Below are 22,981 nucleotides of genomic sequence, written 5' to 3' on the forward strand. Positions count from 1 at the left end.
GCCAAGGCGCGCGCCGCAGTTCGGCGCACACTCGCGGCGCCTCCAGGGTTCGTCTGCCAAGTGCGCGGTATAAGAGGCGGGGCCGCGGCGACGAATCAGCTGACCAGGCGGGGCCTGAACCCAGAACCCCGGCTCTGGCGGCGGATCTTGAGGTGGTGAGCCGGCTCGGGGGCTGGTGGCCAACCCCAGGGCTGGGGTCGGAACTCCTGGGGCTTTCCTACCACATCTTTCCAACACTCTCCCAACACCCTCTTCTAGCCCCTGGGCCGTCCCGGGCTCCTGGAACCTCCTGGCGGCGAGGGATCCTCGGGTCCCAAGCCCCGGTCTTCCCCTGCTTCTAGGGCGACCAGCACAGCCTCTCGGGTTGACCTCGCCGGGGTTCGGACCCGGCTCCCCTTTTCCTCTCCTGGTCCCGCGGCTTTGTTTTCCCCAGGGCAGGCCGGGCGAGGGGCCTCGCGGCGCTGGCCCCAGCGGCTTCCCTGCCATTATCCCTCAAACAGGCGACCTGCCCTGGACTGAGTCAGCAGAAGGAGTGTGGCCAAGGACCCGGAGGCCTGGAGGGGGAAGTATCCCCAGGCCGGGACGCTCCTCCCTCCCTATTCAACCCAGGTGTGCAGGGAGGGGTCCCAGATTGCCCTCTCCCACACCGTGCGTACTGTGTGCATGAGGAGCCTGGGCCTGGAAGTGCGAGGGCGGGCCAGGGTGACAGATCGTGTCCGTTCAACACTTGCTGAAGGTTCCTGTGTGCCCGACCCCGTGGGGCCTACAGAGAGCGCAGAATAATAGCCTTCCTTGTCAGCTTTGAGTGTTTACCGCCTGCCAGGCACCATTGTAATCTCCTGGCCTGGATAGTCAGTCTCACAAAACTCTGCAGTCAGCCCAGGAGGTGGGTGCTCCCATCTTCTCCCACTTTACAGATGAGAACTCTGAGACTCATCACTTGCCTAGGAGTTCCAGACTAGTAGGCATCGGGCAGGTCAGTTACAGGGCACTTTACTTCTCAGCCCTAGGCTAGTTGAGCCCACAGCTTTTTGAGAATTTTCTTCTTTCTTTCCTCCTTTCTCTTTCTTTCTCTCTTCCCTTATCTTTCTCTTTTTCCTTTCTCCTGCTTCCTTTCTCTTCTTCACTCTCTCCTCCCTACCTCTCTCTCACACACTATTTTCTGAACCTCTACTGTGCAACTGGTGTGTCTAAACCCTAAGAATAAGAGTGCCTGATTCGAGTTCGGGAGTGCATTTTAAGAGCACTGGTTGTAAGCACTATGGTAGCCTTCGGGACGAGGTGGGAGGGCTTGTCCAGCTGGCTCTTGCTAGACCTCTTTGAGAGGATAGTTTAGAAGTGAGTCTTTGTGTCTTTTACCAGGCCCTTGAGGGAAAGAAGGACGCTCCTAGTGGGAGAGACAGTATGTGTGGAAGCCCAGAGGCCAGAAATGACCCCTTGGGTAGCAGGAGATAAGGTTGGGTGGGCAGTTCCTGGAAGAATTTGAGGTCTTGCCTCAGGGAATTTGGACCTCATTCTGTAGACAAAAGTGGATACGTGGTCTGCCTTGGTGGGAAGGCAGACCATGTGTCCACTTTTATCTACAGAATGAGGTCCAAATTCCCTGTTGAGTCAGGGAATTTGGACTCAACAGGGGATCCGGAAGAGGAGGCTGGTAGGGTGGGAGAAGCTGTCTCCAGTTCAGCCTTTCTCAATGTGCATTGCATGCACCAGTCACTGGGGGAGCTTTTTACACCCAGAATTTCTGAGCCGCAGTCCAGATCCACTGACCCTGAATTTTATTTATTTATTTATTTGAGTTGGAGTCTCACTCTGTCACCCAGGCTGGAATGCAGTGGCATGCTTACAGCCACCACAGCCTCGAGCTGCTGGACTCAGGCGGTTCTTCTGCCTCAGCCTTCCAAGTAACTGGAACTACAGCCACTCGCCACCACGCCTGGCTAATTTTTGATTTATTGTAGAGACAAGGTCTTGCCAAGTTGTCCAGGCTGGTCTCGAACACCTGGGCTCAGGCAACTCTCTCACCTCTGCTTTCCAAAGTGCTGGGATTATAGGCATAAACCACCACACTTAGCTGACCCTGAATTTTAAACATATATCTTCCAAGAGTGATTCCAGGGAACTCTTGCTGGGGTCCTTGCCATCCCCAGAGATGGGTCAAGCTTTTTTGCAACACTGGGTATCCATTTGCTCAGTGCTGTCTGAACAGGGGATGGGCCAATGCCTGGCTTCTAGATGACAGAAAACCTATGCACGGTGGCCCTCAGAGGAAGGCTCTTCTGTCCAGGGCTCAGGTGCGTCTTAGACTGTCCTGAGCTCCAATCTATACATGGGCCCTATCCAAGGTCAGGGGACCACCCATCCAGTGTCCTGGGCTCGTAAAACAAGGTAACTTCCTCAAGACACTCCCACCCCACCTTCACACACACTGGGCAGTTCCCACCTAATTTCCTTCCGTGAGGTGGCTGAGATGCTGGACTCCCATCCTCAAAACAGTCACTGTCTTGTATTAAGTCGGGTACTGACCAGCCTGGGCAACATACCAAGTCCTTGTCCTACAAAAAAAAAAAATCAAAAAATTAGCTGAGTGTGGTAGCTATAGTCCTAGCTACTCAGAAAGCTGAGTTGGAAGAATCACCTGAGCCCAGGAGGTCAAGGCTGCAGGGAGTTGTGATTGTGTCACTGCACTCCAGTCTGAGTGACAGAGTAAGACCCTGACTCAAAAAAAAAAAAAAAAAAAAAAAAAAAGCTAGGCAATAAGCTAAGCTTTATGTGCATTTAGTCAGGACAGATGCCCAAGAAGTGAGTGAGGGTCATCAGCCCCATTTTACAGACAGGCACAGGTTGGTTAACTCACTTCCAAGGTCACTCAACCTCATCTGTCAAATGGGGGCAATATGCCCTACCTTGCCAGGGAGTCATAGGATGACGGTGCACAAACGTGGTGAACTGCAGTGGCATGTTCACAATCTACAAGGGAGCAGTGCAGGCCAGGTGGTGGCAACTGGGACAAAAGGGCTGGATTTGAAAAACCCTTGGCATTGCAAAGGTACAGCTCTCACCTGAACTGTTTGTTAATTTGGGACAGCCTTCCAGGTGCCTGTGGCAGGGCATCAGGTGAACACTTCCAACACCTGATCAGGTGAACACTTCCAACTCCTCAGGGTGGACCACCAAGACACCCTGTGCTGGTCCCTGGAGATAGCACAGTGAGCTGGGCAGACAATGACCTGGCGTGCCCTTGTCCCCAGCTCCAGGGCCTCCGCCCACGGCTAGTCACATCAGTGCCAAGAGGCTGCAGCTTCCTGAGAAAAGGCGCTGACTCGCTTTCTCACCCTCTCTGGTGGCTGTGACCTCAGCAGTCCCATGGGTCTAGCCAGGGAACGGCCTGGGCCTCCTGTCACAAGTGGGAGATGAGGGGGTTGGAGAGAGTCTATGCCTGGATGAGGAAGCCCCCTCTGAGCACAGGGAGAAAAGGGGAAGCCCACTTTCTGGCTGGGCAACCACCTCAGACCACAGGAGTCTTCTGCCTCGCTCAGGGACAGAAACACCAGGCAGTGTGGTAGATGGCAAGGGTTTAGGTCTCGGTTCTGGGTTTGACTTCTTCACTTCCTGGCTCGATAGCCTTGGTAAGTCACTTCCCCACTCTGGCTCAGATTTCTTGTGGATATATCAGTAGTCCTTGCTTCCTAGAGTCCATGTGAAGACAGGATGCATTAGTGCACGCAGGTGCTTGGCACAGAGCTGGCAAAGGCTTGGCAGTCAGGGCTGCGGTGATTGTCACTGGTAGAGATGGCTCCAGCCAGGCCTCACTTCTCTCCTCCACTTGGGGTTGTCACATAGGCAGTGACTGCTCTATTCACTGTCCAGGGTGCCTGGGCACTGGGATAGGCTTTCCTTGCTGTGCCTACCAGCAAGGAGTCCACAGCCACCTCCCCACTGTCACCACCAACAAAGCCAGAATATAGCTGACTGTAGCTATATACATGCCATGAGCTCCTGGGAGAATATGGGCTCGAGGACCCCAAGCTTGATCTCCACCATCTGTGTAACCCCGGAGGTCCCCTACCCCTCTTCTCTATATGCCTCATCTGACCCTGCTTTAAATGAGATAATGTACTTGGTGGACCTGGCCTTAGCAGACCCTCCCAGGGAATTTGCAGCAATAACAAGAAAGTAGAAACGACCTAAATGTTCAAGAGTTAGGGCTAAGGCTGGGCAAAGTGACTCAAGCCTGTAATCCCAGCACATTGGGAGGCTGAGGCGAGAGGATTGCCTGAGCTCAGGGGTTTGAGACCAGCCTGGGCAACTTGGTGAGACCTCGTCTCTACAATAAATCAAAAGATAAGCCAGACATGGTAGTGTGCGTCTGAAGTTCCAGCTACTTGGAAGGCTGAGGTGAAAGGATCGCCTGAGTCCAGCAGATCGAGGCTGCCGTGGTTGTGAGTGTGTCCCTGCACTCCAGCCTGGGTGACAGAGTGAGACTCTAACTCAAAAAAAAAGGGGGGGGGGGGGCTAAAGATTGCACTGAGGCTCAGTTATATGTACTTTATTTATGAGCTCTTTTTTTTCCTTTCTTTTTTTTGAGTTGGAGTCTTACTTTTGTTGCCCAGGCTGGAGGGTAGTGGCACCCTCATAGCTACTGTAGCCTTGACCTCCTGGTCTTAGATGATCCTTCTGCCTCAGCCTCCCTAGAGCTGGGACCATAGGTGTACGCCACCAAGCTCAGCTAAGGTTTGATTTTTTTGTAAAGCTGAGGTCTCAGTATGTGGCTTAGCCTGGTCTTGAACTCCTGGGTTTAAGCAGTCTTCCCACCCTGGGCTCCCAAAGTGCTGGGATTACAGGTGTGAGTCACCCACCGTGCCTGGCCTATTTATGAGTTAATTTAACCCACACAACAAGTGCATGAAGAGGCAGCACTGTCGCACTGTCATCACCCCACTTGACAAATGGAAAGGTCTGGGCACAGAAAGTTTGAGTTCTTGCCCAAAGTCGCAGAAATAGTGAGAGGTAAAGCTGGATCTGAATGTACCTGTCCCGGCTGTAGATCCTGTGCTCTGCCTGCACATGTTTGCTGTTGGCATGTGTTTTTTTGATCTGGGTCTCTGGGGGTTGATTGTGTCCCAGTGGGCAAAAACTATGTCTCTACCCTTCTCTGGTTCTGGAGTGTGGCCAGTGCCAGGTAATAAGGTATAAGGCTGGGAGGAGCTTGGGTCAGGAAATGGTCATGACTTGGGACCCGGGCAGCCCAAGGCTGAAGGTCTGCTCTCTTCCTCCGTGTAGAGAACCCTTGTCCACCTCAGTGCACCAGTGCCCTCCCTCCCACGCAGTCATGGTCTGGAAGAACCTGGGCGCTGGCAACTTCTCCAGCTGCCCCAATGGCTCCCGCCAGTGGATATGGGATGTGTTTGGTGAATGTGCCCAGGACGCCTGGGACGAGGCCAGCGTGGGCCTGGGCTTGATCTCCATTTTCTGCTTTGCTGCATCCACTTTCCCGTGAGTAGTGTCTGGAGGGTCGGGGCAGGGTTGTGGGGATGGGACAGTGGCCCCAGGGACTTCCTGGAGGGCATGTATTTCCTTTCCCAGCCCCACTCACTGACTTCCAACTCCCGTGGGAGGGACCACCCTGAGACCCTCCCCAGGTCAGGCCTTGTGCTGGGCAGTGCTAATACAGAGACAGTATCCTTTGCTGTTGTTTATTGAGTGCCCAATGTGTACTTGGCTCAGCTCTAAGCACTTGGCATGTTTTTAACCTCATTGAATCCTCACAACCCTGTGAAGTGGGTATAGTTATCATCCGTTTTTACAGATAAGGGAACTGAAACCCAGAGAAGTTAAGTAAATTGCTCCAGGTTGTGCAGCTGGTCAGAGATGGGGTAGGGGAGAGGGCGCTGGGATGCATCACGCACGGACTCTGTCCGCAAGATTTTGACAGTCGGGTGGTGGAGACAGCAGCAATGAATGCAATGAAGCGTGGCCATTGCTGTGACTGGGAAATGAGGGCACAGTGCTCAGTGGTCACGAGCGTCCACACCGAGCTCCCCTGCCTACTGGCTGTGACCTGAGCACATCGCTTCACTGCCCTGTGACTCAGTTTGCTCATCTGTGAAATGGGCATATTGTTCCCAAGCTCACAGGGTTGCTGCGAGGACAGCATGAGGCATTGTGGGTGAAACTCCCAGCACAGGGCCTTTCCACAAACAGACGGGCCCAGAGCTATCTGTGGTGGTATTACTGCTGACACCACCAAGCCCCGTCTACAGAGGCGGGAGGGGGCCGCAGTCAGAACGGACCTAGAGGTGCCAGCCTCTAAGCTAAGAACTATAGGATAGGTCAGAATTGAGAGGGGCTAGCCAGAGACTGAGTGTGGAGGAGAGCAGTCCAGGTGGGGACACAGGGGTGGCAGTTGCATTGTGTGGTGGACAGAGGGCGTGGAGGTCAGTCAGGGAGAGGCGGGGTCACCGAGGAGCTGAGGGGCTTGTTCTTTGTTAAGAAACTTGCTCCTGGCTGGGCGCTGTGGCTCATGCCTATAATCCAGCACTTTGGGGGGCCAAGGTGAGAGGATTGCCTGAGCCCACAGGTTTGCACCCAGCCCCAGCAAGTTGGCGAGACCTCATCTCTACAATAAATCAAAAAATAAGCTAGGTATGGTAGCCTGTGCCTACAGTTCCAGCTACTTGGAAGACTGAGGCGGAAGGATCGCCTGAGTCCAGCAGGTCGAGGCTGTTGCCTGAACTGGTCTCGAACCCGTGGGCTCAGGCCTGGCATTACAGGCTGAGCCACTGAGCCTGGCTTCAACCTCATTCTTTTGCATGTGAGTATCCAGTTGTCCCAGCACCAGGTGTGAAAAGATTATCCTTTCCCCACTGATTTGTCTGGGTACCTTATCAGAGGCTTGACATTTTTACTGAATTAGCTCATTCCAGGTGCCATACTATGTGGGGAGTGAGTAAGCCAAACAGATATAGTCCTTCCGTTCTGGCACCCTTGAAAAGACAATCTGGCAGGGACCAGAGGGACAGAGGGAGAGAGACAGGAGGCAGGGAGGCCACCTTGGAGGCTGTGGAAGCTGTCTAGCAAACAATGATGGTGGGGAAATTGGAAAGGCCCTTAGGAGGTGGACTGGACAGGTCTGGGTGACTGGTGGAGGCCGAGGGCAAGAGACTCTTTGTCCAGGGGTGAGAGCTTCCCCAGGACTACCTGAAGCTCCCCCTTCCTGCCTGGGTCAGCTGATAAACTGGTGGGAGCTCAGAGGACTTGGAGAGAGCCCCAAGTGATGGTGGGAAGGGCGGCCACCTTCCTGCTTTTTCCTGGGACTTGGCCTGTCCTGGGTGGCACAGAATCACCTTCCTGCAATTTATGGAGACAAGTTGAGTCATGGCGTCTTAGAAGGTGCTTTCCTAAGGGCCACTTGGTAATCCTTAATTAGGGGCCTTCTCGGTGCCTGTGCTGTGCTAATCCCCTGCCCCCACCCTTGGGAAGCGTGCGCTCAGGAGGGATGGTATGTGGAGGGTCACAAGGGAGGAAGGAGAAGATACTGGTGGATTCGTGTCAAGGAAGGCCCAGAGGAGGAACTGGGATTTCCCGAAACATGAAAGATGTAGAGGCGGTGACTGGGCCTGAGGAGGAGCTGGGCCATCGAAGGCAAGAGCTGGAGGAAGGGAAGGTGATCCTGTGGGTGGGGGTGGGGCGATCCTGGGGGCCTTGAAAGGTGTGCTCTGGAGCATGGGGCCCTTGTGGGAGACGGTGGGAGGCTCTGGCAGTTTGGGGCCAGAATGGGGTTTTAGAAAGATCCTTGAGGGGGGGATGGATTTGAGGGGAGTATGGCTTGGTTAGGAGACCAAGAGAGATGAGCAGAGTGGGGCCCGAGGGAGATGGAGTGGGAAGGACCCAGTCAGTGCCCAGGTTGCTTGGTTTCTGGCTTGGGAGATGGGTGGGTTGAGGTGCCCCTGGGTTGGTTGGTTGATTTCTTTCTCCTCCCTCCCTCCCTCCTTTTTCCTCCCTCCCTTTCTCCCTTCCTCCCTCCAAGTACAGATGGTCAAAAAGGCATTTGAACAATAAATGGCAGCATGTGTAATGGTTAAGAGCGAGACTGGAGTCTGTGAACCTGAGCTGTATGACACACCTTCTTCTGTTGCCAATGAGGAGGGTCATCATAATAGACTTGACCTCCTAGGGGGCCGTGAGGACGAGCCAACGCATGTGAAGAACTCAGAACTATGCCCTAGACCCCGTTGTCACCGCGAGCATTGGGCTTGCACAGAGTTTTGGCCTCATATCCTGACCGAGCTCGAGGTCCAAAAAGAGGGTCCTAGCACCAACATTCTTTGGGAAGGCAACCAGGGGACCAAAAGCCCACGACTTTGTAATGGAGCGTTACAGGCTCCTCAGCCCTGCTTTTCTGTTGCCTCTGAAGAGTCGAGCTGGTTTGACCTGTCACATCATCAGCTGCTCCAGGAGATGGGCATGCCCAGCCTGGGCCCATGGTTCCGCCCCACCCACTGTCCTTTCAGGGCCCGCTCCTATTCATAGGCCAAAGGACCCAGGGTCCTATGGAGTAGTCCTCAGAGGCTGGCACAGAACTTCAGGACCCTGAATAAGCCCCAGATCCCTGCTGGAGACCCCAGGATGTGGTGGCAGAGAATCTGAGTCATGCTGTGGAGCTCTCTGGAAAGATGCCAGCCATTGATCCTTTGGGTTAGAAGGGAACCCCCTGGGGGAGAAGCTAGAAAGGCTCCGAGGATCCTACCTGCAGGAGGGGTGGGCTGCCAGGCCGCCTCCTGTCCCTCTGTCACCCCTGCCTCCCTCTTCCGCGGCCGTCCTCTCTGGGGGTGTTCTCTCTAAGACGGCTTCAACCCTCGGCCTCAGAGCACACATCACCCTCCTCTCCCACAGCCAGTTCATCAAGGCCTACAAGACGGGCAACATGGACCAGGCCCTGTCCCTGTGGTTCCTCCTGGGCTGGATTGGAGGAGACTCCTGCAACCTCATCGGCTCCTTCCTTGCTGACCAGCTGCCTCTGCAGGTGGGCTGGTCCCCTGGGCAGGGAGGGGCTGCCAAGGACAGCCGTGGCAGAGGCACTGGAGGCAGCTGGCTGGAGGAAAGGCCCAGGCTCTTTGGCCAGTCCTGACCTGTCATTTCATCTTGTGAGGGCCCCATGCTTTAGAGAGCCTCTGCCTGCCATACTGTGTGACTACAGGGAAGTCACTGCCCTCCTCTGGGCCTCAGTTTCCCCATCTGCAATATGAGCACATCGAACCAGAAGGCCGCTGGGGTGCTAGGTTGCCGACATCCCGTCAGGGCATGGGGCGCTCAAGCAGTGTTTCCTTGGGAGACCAAATGTCATCATTCTCTAGTGGTCAGGCAGAGCTGGGACTCATATTCAGGAAGGTGTTGTCTTCTCAAGCAAGATGGGAAAGGCTTAACTGCACCTGTATCAGGCCAACCCGAGCCATCACCTAACTGCGGAGTCCTGTTTTGCCCTGATGAGTAGTGCTAGCTGCCAGTTCCTCCGCACCTGCCAGGCTGGGCACATTGCTGGAGCCTTCTGCCCACCCGATCTGTAATTCTGCTAGGTAGGAACTGTGATCCCCCTCTTTCCAAATGAGGAAACAGAGGCTCAGAGACGTGAAGTGATGTGGTCGGGGTCCCCCAGCTGGGGTGTGGCAGAGTGCTGCTGAGGCATGGTCCTGGATGCTGGGACTGCAGCCAATGCCCGGGCTCCTGCATGTCTTGCAGACCTACACGGCTGTGTATTACGTCTTGGCAGACCTGCTGATGCTGACGCTGTACTTCTACTACAAGTTCAAGAAACGTCCCTCTCTGTGTGAGTATGGTGGCCGCTCTCTGGCAGATGCTCTGCCAGCAACTGGGAGGGCCTGAAGCTTGGGAGGAAGCAGGTTTCTCATTGCTGGGTGATAAACCAAACCTCAGAAGGCTTCCCAGTGCCTTATCTAAAGCCTGAGTCCTAATCGGCCAAGATAGAGGCTTGAGGGCAGTGAGCACATCCTGGACCAGGCCACAGGAGGGCTCGTTCTCTCTAGCCCTCATTCAGCAAACAAGGCTCCAGGTCCTTCTCTGTGTGTGACCCTGAGCTTGGAGCTGGGAGAACAAGGACAAGTCACACAGGCCACCTCTGACCTTCAGTGTCCAGGCGGGGCAGTGGACAAAGTCACCTCGAGGGCTGACAAGATGCGGTGGTTGCCCTTGGGGAGGGAACTGGGTCTCACTGGTATTTCTGCTTTTGAAACCCCCTCCTGACCCAACTGCCCCCCTCCTTTCACCTTTACAACCCTAAGAGAAGGGTACCAGTCTACAGGTGAAGAATTAAAGCTCAGAGAGGTTAGGCCACCTGTCCAAGGTCACACAGCCACTGATGGGCAGGGCCAGAGCTCAGATCCCAGGCTGTCTGCCGCCACTCCGATGTCTAACCCAGCTTCCCTCCTGCCTCATGTCCAGTGTCTGCCCCCATCAATTCCGTGCTCTTGCTTATCATGGGGACGGTGTGTACTGCACCAATACTGCGCAGCGCTGGGCCTGTGGCTGCCCCTGTGGCTGCCCCCAGGGAAGTCTTCCGGGGCCGGATGCTGCTGTCTGTGGATCCGGGCAATAAGGTGAGGTGGGGTGTGTGGTGGTGGGACAGGTGGGCACTGGCTCACCCCAGGACTTTCCCCTGCAAGCCATGTGGGTGTAAGTGGGATGGGGGAGGTCAGGTGTGGTAGCTCACGCCTATAATCTCAGCACTTTGGGAGGCTGAGGCAGGAGGATCGCTTGAGCCCAGGAGTTTGAGACTGCCCAGGGCAGCATAGTGAGACCTTGTCTCTACAAAAGGTACAAAATTTAGCCAGGCATGGAGGCGAACCTATCGTCCCAGCTACTTGGAAAGCTGAGGTGGGAGGATCACCTGAGCCCAGGTCGAGGCTGCAGTGAGCTGTGATCATGCCACTGCACTCCAGCCTGAGGGACAGAGATCCCAACTCAAAAAAAAAAAAATAAGCGGGGCAGGGGACCACCCCCAGGAGGGATCTCTGCACCTCCAGGCCACGTGAGGCACTGAGCACCCCTTCTGCCCGCAGCCCTTCACGCAGCAGGAAATCATTGGCTTCGTCATTGGCTCCGTCTCCAGCGTGTTGTACCTGCTTTCCCGGCTGCCTCAGATCCGCACCAACGTGAGCCCTGAGTGGGGCCGGGTGGGGCCAAGTGGAGCCTGGCAGCTCGGGCCAGAGTCTCGGCTCGAAAGTCTGGGGCTCTCCTCACTGTTGGCTTGGGCAGGTCAATCCAACTCTCTGAGCCTCCGTTTCTGCCTCTGGAAGATGGGCTTGGTACTGCCTGCCATGCAGGGATATGTGAGACCTGTGTGTGTCTCGGGAGTGGAGGTGGGGAGAGGGAGGGCTGAGCTTGAAGCCTGAGAGGAAGAGGCGGGAATCAGATGTGGTGGCTTGCTGGACAATGAGTTTGTGCAGGGCGGAGCACAGGTATTGAGGCCAGCAGGCTAGGTGCAGCCCCAGTCTCCTGTGGCCTGGGCAGGGGCCAGGAGAGGTTGGCTGTCAGAGTCCTGGCCGGGCCTGGGCTGTGTGCCAGACCCACGTCGGACGATGCTGGACACACAGGGAAACATCAGCTCCGAACAGTCACGCCACGACAGGACAGGCAACCGAGTGAACAGGGACGAGAGACCCGTGTGAGGTCTCTGACCCACCCTCTCCTCCCCCAGTTCCTCCGGAAGTCCACCCAGGGGATCTCCTACTCGCTGTTTGCCTTGGTGATGCTGGGGAACACGTTGTACGGGCTGAGTGTGCTGCTCAAAAACCCCGAGGTGGGCCAGAGCGAGGGCAGCTACCTGCTGCACCACCTGCCCTGGCTCGTGGGCAGCCTGGGCGTGCTGCTGCTCGACACCATCGTATCCTTTGGGGACACGGGGCGGGCGGGCCGGTTGCGTGGGATGCACACGACCTCAGCCTCCTCCCTCTACCCATCCCTCCGACCATCCCTCCCTCCCCTCCATCCATCTCTCCCCTCTCCTCTCCCCGCTCCTTCCCTCTAGGCTTGCACACCTCCTGTGAGCTGGGCACCCAACCAGGTGCTAGATTCCTTAGTGAGCACGAGCAGAATGGCCCTTGCCTCAGAAGCTTACAGCCCAGTGGGGAGGCAGACAGGACACACGGAATGATCAAATAATGACTTCGTTGCAGTGGCACCAAGCGCTGCAGAGAAACATGGCGAGAGTGTATAACCAAGGGCTGTCCTGGTTGGAGGGTCAACCAAGGTCTCCACAAGTGTCATTCAAACTGTCGTCAGAGGGCTAGGGGTGGTGGCTCACACCCATAATCCCAACAGCTTGGAGGCCAAGGCAGGAGGATTGCTTGAGGCCAGGAGGTCAAAACCAACCTGGGCAACATAGGGAGACCCTATCTCTTAAAACAAAACAAAACTGTGCCTGAAGAAGTTATTTAGGCAAAGGCCTTTGCAGCTTGTGCAAAGGCCCCGAGGTGTAGAAAAGAATCAGTTCATCCAGGCTGTGAGAATGCAAGCTGGAATATGGATATATGAGTTGGAGTCAGAAAAACCTGGGTTCAAATCCTGGCTCCTCCCTTGCTTCCTGGCTGTGTGACATAGGGCAAACTGTCAGCCTTTCTGTGCTTCTGTGTTGTCTGTGTCTGTTAACAATTGCTATCTCATCAGAGTAGTGGGGTGATTGTGTCAGCTAAGGTGCCTGGAGCCATTCCCCTCCTGACTGAGCACTCAGTGAGGGCAGAACAGGGCACTGTTTGGGTCATTTGGGAGGAATAAATGTGGCCCAGGTTTCAACATTTTCTGAGACCCTGCTGGGTGCAGTGAGAGATAAAAGCTTAAGCTTAGCTGGGCATGGTGGCTCACGCCTGTAATCCCAGCACTTTGGGAGGCAGAGGTGAGAGGATTGCCTGAGTCCAGGGGTTTGAGACCAGCCTGGGCAACTTGGTGAGACCTCCGTCTCTACAATAAATTAAAAAAAAATTAGCCAGGCATGGTGGTGTGCACCTTTGGTTCTAGCTAGTTGGAAGGCTGTGGAGGGAGGACTCCCTGAGCCCAGCAGGATGAGGCTGTGGTGGCCGTGAGCGTGCCACTGTACTCCAGTCTGGGCAACAGAGTGAGGCTCCAATTAAAAAAAAAAAAAAGCTTAAGCTCTTAGTGCCCCCAAATGGCCCAGCCGCTAGGTGAACAACCAGAATGCCCCTGGGTGAGAGAAAGCTCCTGGGCGGGGTCAAGGGAGGCTACCAAGGGAGGAGAAAGTCCCCCAGTTGCAAGTCTGGCTGGGCTTGGGGAGTGGGGAAGGCATTCAGCGTAGAGGGCACAGGCGGGAGGTGGCGGCTGGCCCTTCCCACCAGCTGGGGTGCAGGGGGAATGGGGGCAGCAGCTCCGGAGGGAGCCCCCAGCCCCAGGGTGGGTCTGTCCCAGGCTCTGCTTGCTTTGGCCTTGACCGCGACCCCTCCAGATCTCTGTCCAGTTCCTGGTGTACAGGCACAGCGCCGCCTCAGAGCTCGAGCCCCTCCTCCCCAGCTGACCAGTGTCGAGCCCAGGACGACAGAGACCTCCCGATGTCGCACCCAGGAAGCGAGAGGTGTGGCAGTGACGGTGCTGCTGCCCCAGATGAGCCCACAGGAGGCCTGGAACCCCCAGCCCCGCTGCCCCCACGTGCCTCCGGATCCTCCTGGGCCAGCCCGCCACCCTCGAACACACCTCCCAGGGTCCGCGCAGCTGCCCCGGGAGCCTCGAGCGAGGAGCTGCAGCTGAGACCTCGGGCCTTTCAGGAGGCAAGTGTGGCCGCCCCTCCTGCCCACCTACCTCATTCTGCCTGCTCACCGCTGGGGGGGCCCCGGCTGCAGCCTAGTGGACCAGGACTGTCCTGTTGATCGGACAACCTAGTAAATGGTACCTCCCGATGAGGCCTGTTTCTCTTGCCCCTTCCCCAAGGTGCTCTGGGGAACAGCGCTGGATGGGGGTCTGAGATGAGCCACGCAGGTGGTACTGTGTCCCCTGCAGCTCCGGCCCAGCTTCCCAGGGCCTCTGGTTTTTTAAGCCAGCTCTTCTGTTCCCTGTGACAGGCCCCACCCCTGGTGGTGGCCACACAGCAGCAAGAAGGACATACCACCGGGGTCCCTGCCCTGCAATGCTCAGGAAGAAGCAGGATGGTTAAGGCTGAGGTCTGGGCTCTGCATCTTAACTCCTCAGTGCCTAGGATACCTCATCTGTGAAGTGGTATGACAACAACTTCATGTGTCCTTTTAAGGATTAAATAAGATGGTGATGTCTTAGAGTTTAGCCCCAAAGTCTGGCTCATAGGAAGGGCTCAATAGAGGTTAGTTTTGATGATTTTTAGTTGGAGAAGATGGACAACCAGGGAAAGCTTCCTGGAGGAGGTGACAGGCAAGAAAGATAAATGGGAGATAATGAAGGGAAAGATGGAGCGGGTTGTGGGTGAGGGGAAGAGGAGGCAGATACAGGAGCAAGGCGGGAGGGTGGAGAGGTGGGCAGAGCTGAGCCCTGAACTGCACTTCCTGAGCCCCAACCTTAGTGTTTTCAGACCCTGTTCTTGTTTTAATTTTTGAGTTGGGGGTCTTGCTTTGTCACCCAGGCTGAGTACAGTGGTGCAGTCATGGCTCACTGCAGCCTCCAACTCATGGGCTCAAGCAATCCAACCTCAGCCTTCCAACTAGCTAGGATGACAGGTGCATGCACACTACGCCCAGCTACAGACGCTGTTCTGATCCCCCCTTTCTGTTGGTCATGACTCTGGGGGTTCCTGGGGAACAGAGGGGCTGGCTTTCCTTCTTGCTGACCTGATCTCACCCCCCACACCCTATCCTATGTCCAGAAACCAGACCCTGGGACCTCCAAGCCAGCCACCTTGCAGGCTGGTCTTGGGGAGAGCAGCTGTGCCTCAGAACAAGCCTTTTGGTCTCTCTTCCCAGCCCAGAGAAAGGACGGGGCACTGCGGCCCATTTTGGCGCTGTAGATGTTTGGTGAGCGCAGCCCTGCGCTGTGTTGGATGTCTGGGCTGTGGGGGAAACAGCTTTGGTCTCTGCCCTCAAGGAGCGGAGATGGTTGCTGTGACCAGAAGGTAGAAAGGGCCTTCTCGGAGAAGTGGCCTTTGAGTTAGATCTTGGTGGCAGAGGGGAGGGCGATTCAGCAAAAAGAAAGGACAGGTACAGACAGGTACGGGACAGGGCCTGGAGGTGGGGGACTGGGCTGCTTTCGAGGTGGGGCTACTTACCAAGAGCCTTGAAAGCCAGGCCAAGGCTGATGACGAGGGCAAGGTCCTGGGACAGGCCCAGCACAGCTCGTCGGCAGGCGACTGGGTTTAGCCTCGGATGGTGGCAAGGAGGAGAGAATTGGGGTCTGGGGAGACCAGGCAAGGGCGCCTCAGAGATTGAGGTGGGCAATGGCAGGTAGGGCCAGCTCCCCCAGCCCCACTGTCCTGGGGGTCCTCTGGCCTGCACTCATGTCAGTTGCACACTTGCTGTGCAGGGACTTGGCCATGCCACCTGCCTTCAGTGCTCTGTCTCATCTGTCCTCACAGCCCCCACTGAGACGGGATTATCATGGCCATTTTACAGATGGGGAAAGAGGCTTAGAGGAATTAAGCAACTGCCCAGCTAGGAGTGGCAGCTGTTAGATACACGTTGTGTCCTTCAGCTGTGGGGCCACCCCAACACTGGCCAAATCGGGGGCCCAAAATCCCCTCCTCCTTTCCTGCTGGGGTCTGGTCTCACCCTAGGAGCAGCCCATACCCTGCCTGGCTCAGGCTCCCTTCCCACTATGCTGAGCAGACTCCATGAGTCCCTGACCTTGCCTGGATGGCAGGGCGAGGTGCCCCAGACCCCAGGTGGCTCTGGTCCGGTTACCCTTTGCCAGCCGGATGTCCGGCTCCACCCGGGGCTGGGGCCTGGTTCAATGCCAGTTACTGGGGGCCTTTCCAGCCTGAAGACCTGGGGGCTCAGCATGGCAGCGTGAACCCCAGTGCAGGCCTGAATGGAGCTGGGTGGGGAAGAGAGACAGGGTAACCACCTCAGGAAGCCCTCCTCCGACAGGTGACATCATTCCCCCTGGGCAACACTCTGCTGGGGTGAGAGCCAAATGCTACTGTTCCTCCCCAGGAAGACCCCAGTCTTATGGGGCAGACGGGCCCCCGCCCCTGGGGAACACCCTGTCCAATGGAGGAGATCCAATTCCTCCATCCAGGGAGCACCTAGCCTGCAGCTCATCCAGACCTTTCTTGGAGACCTCATTCCACTGCCCCAAGTGGGATTCAGACTGGTGGGGCCAGAAGAACCTGGTGGCCTGGGTCCTTAGAGCCCTGCTGACGAGAGTGCAGGGGACACTTCCTGAGTTCCAGGCATGCCCCTGCAATGGGTGTGCCCCGGGCCCTGGGCAGACAGTCTTGGCCTCAGTGTCTTCACCCCATGGGACTGCCATTAACGCTGCTTGCCATGGGACATCACTGCAGTGATGGCACGAGGTGGGCCATTGGGCTTAAGTGCCAGCACCTGGCCCACGTGCCTGGTCAACAAATTATGGCCACCCTCACTTGGGACCTCCCCAGGTGCCCCACAAAGAGAAGGCTGGTCTGATGAGCAGATTCCACCACACCGATGGGGTCTTGCTGGCTGGTGGGCTGGATCACTGAGCTGAAAGTCTCGGCTGTCCTTTCTCTCTGCCCCTTGCTGTGAAGCTGTGGTGGAGGTTGGTGGATGCTCATCGCCAGGCGGGCCCTGCAGACACCTGCACCTTAGATCCTTCCTCTGGCACGAAGTAGGCATTTCCACTTGGCTCAGGCCCAGCCAAAGACGTGCAACCACACTTGGCCTTCACCCTGCACTGGAGGGTGTCCCTTGGAATGCTTACGGAGCAAGAGGCTGGGCCAGTCACCCCAAGAATCCCTGCGTGGTGGGTTATATTTTAGCTACTGCATGACACCATATAGGAAGTGCCCTGCACAGGGTCTGGCCAGGTGTTGCGTAAATGCATCACTTCACTTCCCCAAGTCTGGGGCGGGGCGGGGTCAGAAGCTGGAAGCCAGCACGGTGCATTCCTCAGCAACCGTCCAGCCCCATCCTCAGCACTCCACCCCAGGCCCTCCCACTAACTACTTCTCAAACCTGGGGGTTTTTTTGAAGCCACAGTCAAGACATGGCCTTCAGTTCCTGAGGCTGAGGAAGAGTGGGATTTTGGAGGTCCCTGGTGACAGCTGAGTGTACCAGGTGACAAAGCATTAAACAGATCCCCTTGTTGGATCTCTATGGCACAGGGGTTCGGATGAACTTTCACTGTGCATCAGCTCAGTTCAGCTGGTAACTACTGATCCAGCCCCCCAGCCCTGGACACAATCACCCAGAAGTAGCACACATAAGTGCTCAGTAACAATGACTACTGTTAGTAAGTACTTCCCGGGTTGGGCGCAGTGGCTCATACCTATAGTCCAGCACTTTGGGAGGCCAAGGTGAGAGGATTGCCTGAGACCACGGGTTAGAGACCAGCCTGGGCAACTTGGTGAGATCTCATCTCTACAATTAAAAAAAAAAAAATTAGCTGGGTGTAGTGATGCGTGCCTGTGGTTCCAGCTACTTGGAAGGCTAAGGTGGAAGGATCGCCTGAGTCCAGCAGATCGAGGCTGTGGTGGCCATGAGCATGCCACTGCACTCCAGCCTGGGTGACAGAGTGAGACTCCAACTCAAAAAAAAAAAAAGAAAGTACTTCCCACCCCCACCAGACCATAGGGGCCAAGGCTGTCTGTCCTGTTTACCACTGTATCCCAGTACTCAGTGGCTGCTCAGTAAATGTTTAGTGAATGGATAAGAGAAGGAATGCCTGAGACAGTGTCCCTCAGGGAGTCCCGAATCCAGCAGATGTAACCAACGGAGAGCCTCTGAGCTATACACTTTTAATGGGTGAATTGGATGGCATGTGAATTAGATCCTAATAAAGCCATTTGAAAAATACGAGATTAGCTATTGAGTGTGAAAATGTTGGTGGGAAGTTACAGGTAATAGGATTTCATCTTGCGACATTTCTACCTAATACAGTATATAGTCCAAAGTCATCTAAACGTCAGCTGTGGAGAGCGGTCAGTCAGGTGCCGGAGAGGACTTCATTCACTCAGCAGGTCAGAAATAGAAATGTGTACAACATAACCTCGTTATGCTACAGAGCACTTGCAGGAATTGGTGGTTTCACAAAACAGGCAGAGTCAGTGATGCGTACTTGCGAAGAAATAAAGACAAAAAAAAAAACAAACCCCAAGAAAATACTTAACCAAGCTATAAAACCAAGAAAATTAGCACCAGCTAGCTAGTTAGTTGTAATTTTTATTTAATAGACCAGCCGCTTCCTAGAGGGCTAAGGACTGAATTGCAGAATCTGTCAAAGGTCCTCTCAGCACACTGGTGGCCATGCGGGAAGCTTTAACTGCAGTAACATGACAATGTGTGGCTAAGTCACCTGGGTGTCCCAGGCAGGTCTCACAACTGTTACGTTGAGAAAAAACAAAGGGAGATGATCTATCTCATATTTAACTTAAATTGTCTAATTTACATGTTTGTTTAACTTACACTATTGTTGGAATGAGGCAAACATATTAAATTTTGAAGACTGTTGAAGATGTTTAAAAATATAACAACACAGAGAGAACAGGAGAAAGAACGGGCCTCTCAGAATTTAGGGGCAGCATGAGAAGTCTGCGGGGCACAGGTCCAGGGTGGCCAGTGCTGTGGGAGAGGACAGGCGGGATGGAGGCTTGATCCTGCTGCCTGGCCCCGGCCTTGTCGTGGGGAGGGGGAAGCCAGGACTCCGCAGCTCCAGGAGGACTCAGTGCTCTCACACCTGCAGGGGGGCAGTGATGAAGGTAGCACGGGGCACGTGTGCATGGCCCGCCTGCCGGTGTCCACTGGTGCCCTGTCCCTGCCACGCGTTTTGTGAGAGGAAACTGAGGCGGGGGGGCGGGCGCTTTCCCTCATCACACACCCACAGTGACTTCAGGGTGGTCAGCCAAACTCTGGCCACTTCCTCCAACATAAAAGGGGTCACCAGCCCCGCACATGCCGGCACGCGTCCCCACCCAGGCCCACCTCCACGGCCAAGGCCACCCGACTGGGAAGAGAAGAGGGCAGGAAACAACACAACAGGCGAGTGCTAACTGCGTCCCAGTTTCTTTTTATTGATTTTTTTTTTTCTTTTTTTTCTTTTTTTAAGTATGGAGGCTCAAGTATAAGATGTAGATTTCTTTTAAGCTTTACAAAAAAAACAAAATAAAACAAAAAACTCCTTTTGCATTCCATAAAAATTGACAGAAAAGCACCTGGCCAGAAGAGCATAACGGTCGGCAGGTCCCCCACCCCCGGACCCCCACGTGTGGTCTCCGTGGGACGGGGGAGTCTGTGGGGACAAAGCCAAGGGCCACCTCTCCTCCCAGAGCTGTCCCTGTCCCCGACCCCAACCCCAAGCAACTCCCAAACACACATGGAATCAGATTTCCAGTTTTTCTTCTATCTTTCACACACCACAGTTATTTCATAAAATTTTTTTGTTTTACATTTTTTACACCAATGTAACAAAAAGGTGGGAGGGAAGGGGAGGCTGACAGACAGTGTATTTTATGCCTATAAATGAGAGGGGAGACATCGGGCCTGGGTGAACAAAAACACACGGTCTCTATGAAAACATCGAGAGTTTCGATAGCAAAATGTGGTGGGAAGCAGGCCTCGGAGCCAGAGAGGGTGTCGTCGGGCTTTATTCTCAGGGAGAGATGGCGCTGTGCGGCTGATGATGCAGGTGGTTATGTGACCTGTCGGGCGGGAAGGGACATGGGAAGGGAGCAGAAAACGAGTTTTCTAAGAAAGGAACCTAACGAGTGCATGGCGTGTCCGGTTAGCGTGAGCAGGCTTAACATTGCTGCTTTCTCTTCAAAGCCTCCACCAGGTCGTTCTTCAGAGCTTCTTGTTTTGATTTGTCTGCGAACGTCTGCACAGACCTGCAAGGGTGGAAAGGTGTCATTAGCAGATGGGACAGGAATCAGCGTGGCGGCGGGGCACTGGGGCCACCATGTCGGTCCTGGGCTCGGATTTGCTGCAAGGATCAACCGCCTGGGTGAGGCTCGAGGGCACCAGGCTAGGCTTCTGCCTGCCCCCTGGAGGGGTGGAGAGGGCACAGGGTCTGAGACCTGCACCTTCTGCACTTCCCTGGGCACCGTGGGGTTGGCACATGCCTAGACAGACAGTCGCTCAGCTCTGCCCCAGGCCTCTGGTGACCTGGTCACCGTCACCAGAACCCTAAATACATTTCTCTGTGCACAGGCCCCAATGTCAGCCCAAGCCAGGATGTGGCTTCTGGGCTTCCAAGCACAACGCAGCAAAGACCCTCAGCTTGCTGCCAGGCTTTTGGCTAGGGACTCAGCCCAGAGCCAACAGGTGAGGACTCTGGGTCACACAAGCCCCTTGATGAAGCCTCCCCTTTGCCCCACCGCTACTCAGAAGAGGAGGTTCACTGCTCATCCAATTGCAGGGCACCACCCAGCGAGTGGGCCAGAGCCAGCGCCTCTCGTGGCTGAGCATGCAGGCTCCCAGCACATCGGAGGCAGGTACTCTGGGGCTTCTGATGTGAGGCCCCACCCATCGTTAACCTGGTCTAGAACCTCCCCTCCCCCACTATCGATTTCAAAAGGCAGCACTGGAAGAGTGGGCCTGGGACCCTTGTTGTCAGGTCCTGGGTTTATGGGGAAATATTCAGGGTATCTGCACTGGCAGGTGTGCAGTGACACTCTTCAACAAAGCTAGAAACATCTAAGCCTTGCAGGAACTTTACAGCTTATGCAATGCTTTTCATGCGTATTATCGAATTTAACTTTTGGGGGGGAATCTTAACTATTAACCCAACTTACAGATAAGGAAACTGAGGTTCAGAGAAATTTCCCCAGCAATGATCATTCTGTCAAACTCACCCAACACACTGGCTGAGGACTTAGTAAAGTCTTTATAACTCTCCTAACAGACTAGAAGCAGAAGGAAGAGGGTGAAGGCGCCAGGAGGCACCCTGTGGACTGTGGGGTCAGCGCAAGTCCCAAGTGAGGCTTATACCAACCGTGGAGAAGAGTGGGAAGGAAGGTCAGAAAAGGAACCCCAAATGCAGAAATTGATAAAGCAACATGAGGCAGGGCCAGAGAAGTGACGACAGCCCCGGCTGAATTCTGGCTACTGAGCTCTAGAAAGTCATGAGAAGAGTCCTCGCTGCGAGACTGGAGAGTCTGTATGCATCTGAAAAAAATTCCCACGAGAAACGCTGTGGTCTGGGTTGATGCTGGGGAAACACACACCTCTTAACGTCTGCCCTGGCTCCTTGGTGACCCAAAGCAGGGTCAAGGTACCAGCCCCAGTGCTCTCAAGCTCCACATCTCAGCCAGTCCCCCGTGGGCTCATCACCAGGCTCACCCCCGGCAGGAGGTGCGGCAGGCAGAGCAGCGGCGCTCAGGCCCTAGCTCAGTGGGCACCCGCTCTCCTGGGAGGCGGGAGCCAAGCACGCCAGGTGGAGGCTGTGTCCTGCCAATCCCACCCACAACGGGGAAAGTTCCAGAGCCAGAATCAGATGGTTAGAGATGGAGTTAGACACAAAACAGCTGAAGACACATGGAGCAGGTGCCTCATTTAAGGGACAGAGCCTGGCAAGATCACTGCCAGGCAACCTCGAATCAGTGTCTGGAAGCAAAGCAGGACTCAGGAGGGTGGACCGGGCCTGAGAAGACAGGCTAGGGCTTCCATGCCACAATGCCTCCCAGTGGCTGGCCAGGGAACTACACTGCCAGGGTGCACCTTAAAAAAGGGGCTTTTCTCAATGCCTCAATGGCAATGCCTGAGGACCGCCCCCCCTAAGGCTGCAGGCCCTGGGCATGAGGTTGCACCTGAAGTCAGCACACGCAGAACACACTGGCATGCCGAAGGTCCACAGCCTAGGAGGAGCAGCTGGTTGCACAAGTGCCCCACTCACTGTACCTCTTCTGGGGTGGGCCTTCGGCGCCCAGTCCCTGGGCCTGGGTGCAGCCCCTAACCCACCTGCCTGGGTTTCCAAATGCCTTACTTTTACACACAGTTTCCCCCCTCCTCTCCAGGGCTGCTGACTGCTTTCCTACATCTGTATTTGTCACAAGCTCAAGTCATGGTTCTTGGCCATTATCAACAAGCAAGACTGTTTTCCTTTCCACCAGTGTAACCCGCTTAAAAGAACAGCTGCAGCTCGTTAGGGCAGAAGGTTATGCTGGTCCAGCAGCATCAGCACAGGCGCCCCAGGCAGCTCCAGCAGCAACTGGTCTGGAGGTGCATGGGCGGCTGAGGAATTCCAGCCCCACGCTGCACTCCACCCGAGTCAGCAAGCCCCTCCCAGCTCAGCCAGCCCGCAGTCCACGTGCCCCTGGGAGGGACTTGGCTTCTGGGATCTGTGGTCCGAAAACGGGAGGATCCAGCACCGCCTCCATCAGATTCAGAGGCTGCCCTGAGGCATGGGGTGGGCAGAAGGCAGGGGAGACCCCTGCCCCAGGGATGGCTGGACCGGCGTGCAAAGGTGGCTGTGGCAAGAGAGGCAAGGCCTGCCTCTGGGCCTGGGCCTCTTCAGGAGCTAAAGCCACAAAAGCAGCCATCTCCCCACACCTGGGATCCACCCAGAGTGCAAAGCTCAGACACAGGTGAGGGTGTCTGTGTTACATGGGGCCGAGGCTACATGTTAAGGCGGCTGCTCACTGGCCGCCAGCAGATGGGGGTTAGTGGTGATGTAAATGGCCGCGCAGCAGCAGCAGCAGCCGGACCAGCGGGGTCTCAGCGGGTTGGTGAGTCCTGTTTAGTGGGGAGGGTCTCACGCCTTCAGGCAGGGTACCTGGGTCGGCTTAATTATCAGGCTGGATGTAGATCTGGCGCTGGGTCAGCACTTGCGAGAGCTCCCTCTGCAACTGCTTAAACTTTTGGTTGTC

The 22,981-nt window shown here is 55.5% G+C and overlaps 2 protein-coding genes across 2 annotated transcripts in view; one reads left to right on the forward strand and one right to left on the reverse strand.

The window, feature by feature from the left end:
• The first annotated feature begins 5,325 nt into the window (after positions 1 to 5,325).
• On the forward strand, positions 5,326 to 13,645 carry PQLC2 (PQ loop repeat containing 2). Its single transcript, XM_008073586.2, has 7 exons — positions 5,326 to 5,496; positions 8,896 to 9,025; positions 9,739 to 9,826; positions 10,459 to 10,613; positions 11,076 to 11,168; positions 11,714 to 11,899; positions 13,472 to 13,645. Exons 1-7 carry the CDS (start codon positions 5,333 to 5,335, stop codon positions 13,538 to 13,540), a joined length of 885 nt encoding a protein of 294 aa, XP_008071777.1. The 5' UTR covers positions 5,326 to 5,332; the 3' UTR covers positions 13,541 to 13,645.
• A 5,520-nt stretch (positions 13,646 to 19,165) lies between these two features.
• The window catches only part of CAPZB (capping actin protein of muscle Z-line beta subunit), a 90,959-nt gene continuing 87,143 nt past the window's right edge, over positions 19,166 to 22,981 (reverse strand). The window contains exon 9 of the mRNA XM_008073594.2: positions 19,166 to 20,002. Within this exon, the coding sequence (XP_008071785.2) occupies positions 19,915 to 20,002 (88 nt within the window). The 3' untranslated portion in view covers positions 19,166 to 19,914. The remainder of the gene's footprint in view (positions 20,003 to 22,981) is intronic.

This window comes from Carlito syrichta, unplaced genomic scaffold (assembly GCF_000164805.1).
Source record: "Carlito syrichta isolate Samal-C Ts95f unplaced genomic scaffold, Tarsius_syrichta-2.0.1 Scaffold115711, whole genome shotgun sequence".
Classification (NCBI taxonomy): domain Eukaryota; kingdom Metazoa; phylum Chordata; class Mammalia; order Primates; family Tarsiidae; genus Carlito; species Carlito syrichta.

Bases quoted from the DNA above. Each gene is read 5' to 3' on its own strand.
- PQLC2 (XM_008073586.2), top strand. From the start codon at position 5,333: ATGGTCTGGAAGAACCTGGGCGCTGGCAACTTCTCCAGCTGCCCCAAT. The intron at 9,026-9,738 runs GTGGGCTGGTCC...CATGTCTTGCAG, and splicing joins CTGACCAGCTGCCTCTGCAG to ACCTACACGGCTGTGTATTA. The intron at 11,169-11,713 runs GTGAGCCCTGAG...CTCCTCCCCCAG, and splicing joins TGCCTCAGATCCGCACCAAC to TTCCTCCGGAAGTCCACCCA.